This window comes from Pygocentrus nattereri, chromosome 29 (genome assembly GCF_015220715.1).
Source record: "Pygocentrus nattereri isolate fPygNat1 chromosome 29, fPygNat1.pri, whole genome shotgun sequence".
NCBI lineage: Eukaryota > Metazoa > Chordata > Actinopteri > Characiformes > Serrasalmidae > Pygocentrus > Pygocentrus nattereri.
In genome coordinates, this window is record NC_051239.1 from 3,644,752 (window position 1) to 3,656,267 (window position 11,516).

At 44.6% G+C, this 11,516-nt stretch overlaps 1 protein-coding gene across 1 annotated transcript in view; it reads right to left on the minus strand.

The window, feature by feature from the left end:
- The window catches only part of LOC119262778 (alpha-2-macroglobulin-like protein 1), a 35,583-nt gene extending 24,759 nt beyond the window's left edge, over positions 1 to 10,824 (minus strand). Inside the window, 9 exon segments of the mRNA XM_037535994.1 lie at positions 1,246 to 1,475; positions 1,560 to 1,728; positions 1,815 to 1,887; positions 2,002 to 2,223; positions 7,264 to 7,413; positions 9,149 to 9,294; positions 9,498 to 9,561; positions 10,432 to 10,668; positions 10,810 to 10,824. Coding sequence (XP_037391891.1) covers positions 1,246 to 1,475; positions 1,560 to 1,728; positions 1,815 to 1,887; positions 2,002 to 2,223; positions 7,264 to 7,413; positions 9,149 to 9,294; positions 9,498 to 9,561; positions 10,432 to 10,668; positions 10,810 to 10,824 — 1,306 coding nt within the window.
- Positions 10,825 to 11,516: the final 692 nt, after the last annotated feature.

The following is an 11,516-nucleotide window of genomic DNA, read 5'->3' on the forward strand; positions in this document are numbered from 1 at the left end:
AGCTCATTGCACATTGTTCAGATTGCTTCATCCTAGCAAGAGTTACCAGAATATTCAGGGCTTTCGAATAAATCTCCCTGTAGCTTATTGATAGTAAGATGTATAAATATTCCTAATCTGTGTTTTGTTATCTTGAGGCTGATTGTGTTGTCTTGTTTTGTCTCTTTTCCTGCCTGTTTTGTCTCTTTCCCTTCCTTCAAGTCTGATGCATGGTCTTTTATCAGTTTCATTTACAAGGTTAAATCTGCAGGTTTGCTCAGGCATGACTTGAACCTTGACGATAAGAATCCTCTTCTTAGAGCGCTTTGTTTATGTACTCTGCTCGGTTTTACTATCACGTGATCTATGTTGTTATATAAGCTATGCTTTTTGACTGGGTCAATTTGTACTTTTAAGAGCAATGCTATTTTAAAGTGCCGTTAAAGATCTGGCCAGAGACGAGAGACAGAAATCAGCCTCTTGGGCAGACTGTGGCTCATCTACTGCGGTCAGTGTTTCTTCATGGGCACTGTGTCCCAGACACGCAAGTGGAGTACAATTGAAAAAATGGGCTTTGATGGAAATGACTGAATAAAACATTGGCTGACTAGAGAGCTTGGAGCCTGAACGCATTGGATTATCTAATGGGGGAAGAGCTTCTGAGCTCATAGAAGGGAACTGGAATAGATGACCGTTTAAGTTACAGCCGAGGTTCACTCTTGTACGTATATGGACAGTTGTGTAAGATGGCCCTATGGAGAGTTGCATAAAAGGGCCCTGTAAGGAGTGAACAGCCTGATAAGTCACACCAGAGGGTTTTTAAAAAAAAAAACACATCATACATGTTTGGGTTTAAAGGCTACCAAAACCATGTAAGGTCTTGATATGATGGGGACTAAAACGATACGGAATTGTGTAAAAGGGGTGGGGGGATTACCTCCTCACCCCAGAGGGGAATAAAAAGGGATGTTCTGATATGACATTCGCATCGTGGTTGACCGGGAACCATCTTGCCATTTGATGCTCAATATAGCGAAGGCCTTTTCTTTCCTTACACAAGAACTCAGCGGCTGAAGTCGTTTTCATTTCTGTTGATATTCTTTGAATCCTTTAATTACAGCCAGTTATTAGGGCAATAGTACAGACAATATTAGAGTAAATACCGCTTGGCTAGGTCAAGTTGGAGAAAATGCCAGTTGTTATTGGAGTGAATACCTGTTCCTACGTCAAGTTACACTGCTTTGAAAGCCTTTTGCAGAGATATGCTTACCATAACACAGCTTTTGAGATAGTTGAAGACAGAAGCCTTGAGTACAAATATTTCTCCACGGATGATGGAGTAAGGCAGGGTCAGGCTAACAAAGAAGGGCTGGAAGGCAATGAGCTCAACTTTTGGTGCCACTCCGAACCCAACTGATGAGGTACAAAATGCTCCAGCTGTCCATGAAGTGATGGAGTCCGGGACAGATTTCTTAACCCCCATAATTCCGGAAGGCCTGTTGATCCCCCATAAAAAACGAAGTAATTCAGAAGCTGCTATACATTTTGTGAAAACCTGTCATAAGTCTGCATATACATACCCCACTTGAACAAGATCCCAAACCCAAGTCTCTGGAAAGAATTTACGGACAGTGTGGACCGCTTCACTTCCACTTCCACCATCACTTTCAATTTTATTTTCACGTTCAGGGTCCATTGCAGCAAATGCAACCCCTTCTCTAGCAAAGAGCATGGGTCCCTCCATCATGGCTGTGGATGGAACATGGAATGAAATGTTAGACATTTAGCGCAGTTTAAATTAATTACAATTAGGTCATTAACTTGACAACACTTACGATAGAAGATGGGATCATTGCAATTCACAGGCTTCTTTATTTCAGCATTGGTGAGGATCTTGACTCCAATATCCTGAGAAAAACAAGCAAAAAAAAGATTTCACAAGATTTTCACTTTGTTTCACAAAGATCATAACATGAGGTTCTGGCAGCAAAGTTTTCTGTTAAAATAACAATGATTTCTTACTTTAAAGACGTCGTATACGTCGACATTTCTGTTGACAACAGGAAGAAAACGATGCTTGGATCTTGGTTCCAGTTGAGGAGGCACTGCATCCAGGACAGGAAGAGGGTAGCTTGCGGAAGATAGCAAGAAGATAGGTGGCTTGCGATAGCAAGGGTTCGGATCCTCATCAGAAATGGTGTACGGATATCCTGACAACCTCTGGACTGGCAACAAGTTGAAGACCTGGAATCACATGAGTTCAGATACAGGACTGACACTGTGATCTCTCAACAACTCTCTGTGAAAGGCAGAGGGCGTCTACATAAGTCAGTGCCTCACTAAGCAATCACCACGCCCCACTGAACCCACTTCTGTAGTTGCAAGCAGCAAAAAAAGTATTAAAACATGCACTTTGTATGTTTCTGTGCAAAAAAAACTACATCAAACAAAAACCTCAAACAGTCTCTCATGTGGTTGGTTAGTGTAGTGGGTAACACCTCTGCCTTCTACGCTGCAGACTGGGGTTCAATCCCCACTGGGTAAACACCCTACACTACCCCAATAAGAGTCCTTGGGCAAGACTCCTAACACCGCCTTCGCCTACCTGTGTAAAATGATCAAACTGTAAGCTGCTCTGGATAAGAGCGTATGCCATAAATGTCTCTCACATCGACTGGGAGAAAGAATTTCCCACTCCTCCATGCACAGTTCTTTCAGCTGTTTGAGGGGTTTCTTATATGCACAGCCTGTTTCAAATTACCCAAAACATCTCAGTAGAATTAAAATTCTTTGACTTGGTCCAATCAAAGCTCTCTATTTCTTTCTTTTGAGCCATTTCTTGGTGAATTTACTGAGATGTTTTGGGTCATTGTCATGCTGCATTGTTTAACTCTGCTTCAGCTTCAGTTTTTGGACAGATGGTCTCATGTTTTCCTCAAACACCTGCTAATACAATATTTATAAGATATCCATCCATCCATCCATCCATTATCTTCCGCTTGTCCGGGGTTCGGGTCGCGGGGGCAGCATCCTAAGCAATGAAGCCCAGACCTCCCTTTCCCCAGCCACTTCCACCAGCTCTCCAAGGGGGATTCCGAGGCGCTCCCAGGCCAGCTGGGCGATATAGTCGCGCCAGCGTGTCCTGGGTCTTCCCCGGGGTCTCCTCCCAGGTGGACTCGCCTGTGACACCTCCCGAGGGAGGCGTCCAGGAGGCATCCTAACCAGATGCCCGAACCACCTCAGCTGGCTCCTCTCGACGTGAAGAAGCAGCGGCTCTACTCCGAGTCCCTCCCGGATGACTGAACTTCTCACCCTATTTCTAAGGGAGAGTCCAGACACCCTGCGGAGGAAACTCATTTCGGCCGCTTGTATTCGCGATCTTATTCTTTCGGTCATTACCCAAAGCTCATGACCATAGGTGAGGGTGGGAACGTAGATCGACCGGTAAATCGAGAGCCTTGCCTTATGGCTCAGCTCTTTCTTTACCACAACAGACCTGACCCAGCACCAATCCGCCTGTCAATCTCCCGCTCCCTTGTACCATCACTCGTGAACAAGACCCCGAGACACTTGAACTCCTCCACTTGAGGCAAGAGCCTATCCCCGACCCAGAGAGGGCTCTCCACCCTTTTCCGCCTGAGAACCATGGTCTCGGATTTAGAGGTACTGATTCTCATCCCAGCCGCTTCACACTCTGCTGCAAACCGATCCAGCGAAAGCTGAAGTTCGCAGCCTGATGTCCCCAATAGGACCACATCATCTGCAAACAGCAGTGATGTGACCCTGAGGTCACCAAACCGGACACCCTCCATCCCTTGACTGCGCCTAGAAATTCTATCCATAAAAATTATGAATAGAATCGGTGACAAAGGGCAGCCCTGACGGAGTCCAACTCTCACTGGGAACGAGTCTGACTTACTGCCGGCTATGCGAACCAAACTCCAGCTTTGTTTGTACAGGGCCTGAATGGCTCGTAGCAAAGAGCCATGTACCCTGTACTCCCGAAGCACCTCCCACAGAATACCCCGGGGAACACAGTCGAATGCCTTCTCCAGATCCACAAAGCACATGTGGACTGGTTGGGCAAACTCCCATGAACCCTCCAGAATCCTGGAGAGGGTGAAGAGTTGGTCCAGTGTTCCACGACCAGGGCGGAACCCGCACTGTTCCTCCTGGATCCGAGGTTCGACTATAAGCCGGACTCTCTTCTCCAGTACCCCTGCATAGACCTTGCCAGGGAGGCTGAGGAGTGTGATTCCCCTGTAGTTGGAACACACCCTCCGGTCCCCTTTTGTAAAAAGAGGCACCACCACCCCAGTCTGCCAATCCAGTGGCTCCGCCCCCGATGTCCACGCAATGTTGAAAAGGCGTGTCAGCCAAGACAGCCCCACAACATCCAGAGCCTTGAGGAACTCAGGGCGGATCTCATCCACCCCTGGAGCCTTGCCACAAAGGAGCTTCTTAACTACCTTAGCAACTTCGGCCTCAGTAATGGACAAGCCTATTCCCATGTCCCCAGACTCAGCCTCCTCACTGGAGAACGTGTCGGTGGGATTGAGAAGGTCCTCAAAGTATTCCTTCCACCGCCCAATGACGTCTTCAGTCGAAGTCAGCAGCACACAATCTCCACTATATACAGTGCTAGTGGCACACTGCTTTCCCCTTCTGAGTCGCCTGACGGTTTGCCAGAATCTTTTCGGAGCCGACTTAAAGTCAGTTTCCAAGGCCTCACCAAACTCCTCCCATACAAGGGTTTTTGCCTTGGCAACAACTGAAGCCACAGATCGCTTGGCCTGTCGATACCTGCCAGCTGCCTCTGGTGTCCCACAGGCCAACCATGCTCGATAGGACTCCTTCTTCAGCTTGACGGCATCTCTCACCTGGGGTGTCCACCACCGGGTTCGAGGATTACCGCCCCGACAGGCACCAACTACCTTACGGCCACAACTACAGTCAGCAGCTTCAGCAATGGAGGAACGGAACATGGCCAATTCTGAGTCAATGTCCCTCACCTCCCCCGATATCTGGTCAAAGTTCTGACAGAGGTGTGAGTTGAAGATCAATCTGACAGGTTCTTCTGCTAGACGTTCCCAGCAAACCCTCACTATGCGTTTGGGCTTGCCTGGTCTGACTGGTATCTTCCCCCACCACCTGATCCAACTCACCACCAGGTGGTGATCAGTTGACAGCTCAGCTCCTCTCTTTACCCGAGTGTCCAAAACACATGGCCACAAGTCCGATGACACGACTACAAAGTCAATCATTGAACTGCGGCCTAGGGTGTCCTGGTGCCATGTGCACTTAAGGACATCCTTGTGTTCAAACATGGTGTTCGTGATGGACAAACTGTGGTTTGCGCAGAAGTCCAAAAACTGAACACCACTCGGGTTCAGATCAGAGAGGCCATTCCTCCCAATCACACCCCTCCAGGTCTCACTGTCATTGCCCACGTGAGCATTGAAGTCCCCCAGTAGGACAATAGAGTCTCCAGGAGGAGCACTTTTAAGCACCCTTCCCAAGGACTCTAAGAAGGCTGGGTACTCTGAACTGCTGTTCGGTGCATAAGCACAGACAACAGTCAGGACCCGTTCCCCAACCCGAAGGCGTAGGGAAGCTACCCTCTCGTCCACCGGAGAAAACCCCAACATACAGGCACCGAGTCGAGGGGCTATGAGAAAGCCCACACCTGCCCGCCGCCTCTCACCATGGGCAACTCCAGAAAAGAATAAAGTCCAGCCCCTCTCAAGGAGATTGGACCCAGAGCCCAAGCTGTGTGTTGAGGTGAGCCCGACTATATCTAGCCGGTATCTCTCAACCTCGCGCACCAACTCAGGCTCCTTCCCCGTCAGTGAGGTAACGTTCCAAGTTCCAAAAGCCAGTTTCAGCAACCGAGGATCAGAACGCCAAGGCCCACGCCTTCGGACACTGCCCGATCCACAACGCACCGAACCCCTACTACTGCCCCTCCCATTGGTGGTGGGTCGATGGGAGGGGGGACTCATGTAACTCCTTCGGGCTGGGCCCGGCCGGGCACCATGAGTAAATGCCCGGCCACCAGACGCTCGCTGGCGAGCCCCTCCCCCAGGCCTGGCTCCAGGGTGGGGCCCCGGTAACCCTGTTCCGGGCAGGGTACACAAGTCCTGTTTTTGTGTCTTCATAGGGGTTATTATGGATCACACTTTGTCTGACCTGTCACCTAGGACCAGTTTGCCATGGGAGACCCTACCAGGAGCTTTTGCTCCAGACAACATAGCTCCTAAGATCATTCAAGCACGCAAACCCCTCCACCACGATAAGGTGGTGATCCAAGGAGAGGTATAAGATATCTGTATTTATAAATATAAGAATTAATGATGGATTCTATGATGGAGAGCTTGCCAACCTCTGCTGCAGTAAAGCAGCTCCAAACCATGACATTTCCACCTTTATGCTTCACCATTAGTATGAGGTTCTTGTGCTCAAATGGTGTGTGTAGAAATGTACTGCTCTGTAAAGTGTTAAGTCTCAAATAACTTTAAGTGCTTAGTGACTAAACTACACCAGCGTAGACGTTCATTATGAGAATGGAAACACTTTATATTCCCATTTGCCTGTACATGAACTGAAGGGAAAGAGATCTCGGTTGGGGGTGTAGACATGTACTGCTCTGTAATGTGTTTAGTGCTGTATTACTTGTCATTATATTCTATATTGTGTGTGTTCTATTCATGTTTATTCCTACATGGTCATGTTTGTCACACCTGTTGGCATCAGTCCAGCTATAAAACTGTTAGTCCGATGTGTTACGGGCTGGCTAAGTGTCTGGTACCTGCACGCAAACAAATAAACTTCAGTTCTACAGACATACGGCTAATCGCCTAGTACAGGATTTGGATTCTTCATTGGTTTGCTGTTACTGTTACTGTGCCCAAATAATTCAACCTTCATCTGTCCAAAGCAGTGTTGCAGAAGTCCTGGTCTTTTTCAAGGTGTTTTTCTAACAAACTTCTGACAAAGTCTTGCCCTGATGTTTTTGGTGCAGTCTTTTTCTGATGGTAGATATGTACCTGTAGGCCTAGTGATGACATTTTAGGACTGTTTAAGATTTGAAGCTGAACTTGCTTGGATGGCCTCACCTGGCCATGCTGGCAGTTATTATTATTTTCCGGAGAGCGAAAAGGCCAATTTCTAATTGTTTTAGGATCTTTTTAAATCTCTTCCCAGACTCTACGACCTTCTTTCTGACAGCCTCAAAGAGCTCTTTGGATCTTGCCATGGTGATACCAGATTCCAGTTTGAACTTACAAAGTCAAGGTTCAGCTCGTTCTCTGGTTTCAGCAGCAGTACACTCCGATCGATGGCCTTCACAGAGCACAGTGACCTTGGCTCAGCTATCAGGATGAGGGATGTCTGACCCCCAGGGAGCTCTGTAGGAGTGGGGAACGTCAAAGACACCTGAGGAACCACAAGAAAGAGCAGACTGTACCACAACTACTTGTTTTAAGCATAATTCCATAAAAACACACAACTATCTCCATTATTTCTTGAAATAAGTGACAATATTTGCAAATGAAAAAAAATACTACCTTAAATAATTTAAAACAAATCAAACATGTCTAGAAAAGCTCTAATATTCCTACAACCATTTAAAAATGAGAAACAGTATATTTAGCCTAGGCCTGATTTAATATCATAACTATTGAAATAATATTTATAATGAATAGATAAGCGACTTAGCGCTAGTTCTGAGACTGATAAAGTGAGACTAGTTAAGGTAACTCATATGCTACAACCAGGGCTGGGCAAAATGCCTTGAAAATGTACTGATGGCTGAAAATTCAATACACTGTCCTAAATGTATTCTCCATTGTATTCTGTTACAATAAATATAAAAAACAATGCATTCAGAATACATTTAGAGGGCATGTTTATGAAACACATTAGAAAACCTCTCTTTTTTTATTTTTTTAAGTAATCGTTATCTAATGCACACTGTTCCTCACAGCATCTGTGTGTATTTATTCTGGTAATACGTTTACAGTAAAAATGTGCTTATCATTTAAATAACGTTCCAGAAATTTTCTTTATTTTCCCTCATCGTCTGCTTCAGTCCACTGCTTCACCCATAATCCCCTGAGCAGGTGTCCAGTAGAAGACAGATGCTAAACTTATCATTCACAAACACGTCCACTACTGAGGAGACTGGATCATCCCTCAAAAGTGGTCTGACATTAATGCTGAGCTTAATAGCTGGCTGCTCATGTTGATTCATCAGTCTACTCAGGCTTTAGTAGGAACTTCAGTGTTTGTAAAGAAGCTGCTCACTGAGCTTCTCCTCTAAATACTACACAAGCATTAATGGTGTTTATTTTGAAGAATGTATGTTTTCCTTTTCAATTCAGTAAGTAGTCTGAAAATATCCTAAAACTGTAAAAACATAACTGTATTCTGAATGTTGCCTTTACAAAATTAAATAAAACAGATTATAGAATACAGACACTTTTGTGTTATGAATACATTTTCCCAATACTTGCATTAGTTACATCCCAACCCTTCATAGAACTTGTCCTATTTTTTTTTCCTGATGTCCACCTATAAACTTTGGGTGGTTTTATGATCCACAAATAATCAGGATCAATTTCAACATGACCTCTTCTTATCTCTCAGAATTAAAGGGGATGCTTTGTCACTTTCCTCTAAGACTGATATTTACAAACAACCTTTCTGATTGGCTACCCTCACTGGCTGTGTTTACATGCAAAGATTTTTGCCAGTCCGATTGAATAAAATCGGATTACAGATTCAGACTGAGGTGTTTATGCTCGCTCTGCTCAACATTCTGATAAAAATCTTTGTTTACATGTTCACTACAAGTAATCCGATGCAGAATGACGCGCATGCGTGGAGCAGCGCTGAGAGTGAACGTTACCAAGTATTCTATTCCGATTGAGCTATTAGTCGTATTATTAATGCATTATCAGGCTGCATGTAAACGTGGCTATTCAAAGAGTAGTCTGTTCTAAAATACTCCTTATAACTTCTGCGTGAGTGAGCTGGATAAAAAAAATAACTCTATGGCCCTTTAGGACTCCTGTGGTTCCATGATACCGGCCTTTTAAAAGGAACAGAAGAATCTAGCACTTTTGTAAGATGAATAATCTGATCAGAGCGTTGAATTTCCTGTCCTCACCTTGTTGGTCAGGCACAGCTGAATGGGGAAATCCCTGCTGTCGGCCACGGCCTCTCCGCTCGGGAGCACAGTGTACACCACCACCTGAGCATACGGAGCCAAAGCATCAATCTTCTGCAGTAAAAACGTCAGCTTCCCTTTGTTCTCTGTCAAGACAGAAAGTGAGGGAGAAACACAGTATGTATAGTGTGTATGCTCAAATGATGTTTTCTTTCTAAGTAGAAACAAGACACAAGCCTGCTAACACATAAGCCTGTTTATGGGGTAATAAAGTGTTGGATTAGTCCAGCATTTATTCATTTTAAATGTTATAATATCTTGTTGTGGATGAAGAGTAAGTTAAACGGACCTGATCCACTTTTCATGGTTACTGAAAGACGTCCGTACTGAGCCAAGCTGCCTTTGGACATCACCTGCACAAACAGGTATGGGGTTAATCAGTTACTCAAGCTGTTAATCCAATGTACAGCTATTCTAGGGGGGAACAAAACCTCACATCTCAACAAACCTCAAATCAAAACAAAAGACCATATCCAAGTTCATGTAAAAAGATTTAGGATTTCATCCAATACTGGTTCGTTCTTCATGAAATTCTGAATGTTAATATGTTTTAATGTTCGCAGTTTCTTCCACCAAATTATAGTTCCTTAACAAGCAGCTTCTTGCTACGTCAGAGTAACGAAATCCACCCATTCGCTGCACAGCCGGAAGTTCGTTCTCCAGCTCCTTACACTGAATTCCCAAACTGCCGTCACTGCTGAGCAGCTTTGCTGTTTTTTTATAGGGTCTTTTTATGGCTCAGTCTGATTTGGTCCGAATCTGAAGATCAGACTCAGGTTCATTTCTGGCTGATTCCAGGTGGTTTAGCTGTTCTTCTGTCACAGCTGCCGACTGAAAAGCTGCTCAGTGGTGACGACAGTTTGGGAATTTAGTGTCGTTTCATCTTCAGGGTCGGACCAAATCAACCGTCGGTCAAATGTGACCTTAAAAGTGTCTGTTTTCTGTTTGAGGCAAAGTAAGAAGCAAAAACCTTCAAATCCTACAGCTGTCAAAATCGCTGCTTAGCAACAGTGTTTGTGAAAAATTGAGTTTATCATTCTGGAAAGAACGTTTGTTCATAACATAAAATCAGAGATTGTGCCTTAAACGGTGCAGATGTGTGTTCTCTGTAAAGGATGTGTTAACTTATTTACACTTCACAGCACTAAAGGTGCACACACTGTAAATCTGCAGTTTGATACACATTTGGAAGACATATGTAAAAACATTTCTTTAGCAGGTACCATGTAGAAGAAGTCCAGGGACCACTGGTCTGGTTCAAACCCTTTGCCCTGTATGATGTACTGAGCCTCCACAACGGCGGGTTTAGCACAGCTGAACGCGTCTGATGAAGGCTGCAGCTCCAGGAAGCTTTGGCTCTTTGAGTAGAAGGGCTGGACCCAGAGGTACGCAGTGGGATAATACGGTGGGCGCACATTATCAGTGCTTTCATACGGTTCCTGCACCTTTTGATATGAAGCCTTTTTAAGAACACAGAAGGAAAACTCTGTTAAGAGGTCGCACCCTGGAACACTGCTGTACAGACTGCAGTTAGAAAAAGGACAGAAAACGTACATTAAGGCAAAACACTACAGGCACCAAGGACAATTCTGTTCTCCTACCTTTAACTCAAACATGTAGGCAGAAATACAAACACTACTTCTGAAAGGTTTTGTTAAATCAAATTAAAAATTTGCTTATAGTTACAAAACACAATCAAGTTGGTCAGATATTCAATGTCATTTCTTTGTACCTTTGTCAGTTAAATAAGGTTTAAGAGAAACCTTTAAAAAGAAGGGGGCTCATTAGTAGAGAAAATGACTAGGTAGAACCATGAACACTCAAAGAACCCTTTACATGCTTAGAGGGTTCTTTGTGTAATGAAATGGTTTTCAGATTGATGGGAAATCTGTTGTATATGGAGGTCTATACAGGATGGTTTTGAAAAGGGTTCTATATAGCACCAGAAAGGGTTCTTCCATTGTTACAAGGTTGATACCCTTTTGGTGCTACATGGTCTGTAGAGTAGTTGACATTCAATAAAAGAGCATGTGCATGACTCCAGCATCTTATTCCTCTCTGACCCACAATATAAAATAAAAATATAGAATTATGTCTAAAAGTTGTACAGAGTAGTGTCGTGTAGAGATACCTGTATACAGATACCTGTTGTGTAGAGATACCTTAGATACATATAGAACAGTATAGAATTAAATCTCAGCAGCCACAGGGACTTCAGGGCAAACTGGCTGAGCTATTCTTAGGTTATAGAAGCGTGTACTAAAACGTTGGGCCTGCTGGTGGGCCCTGGCCATTTAAGGGCCAGGCT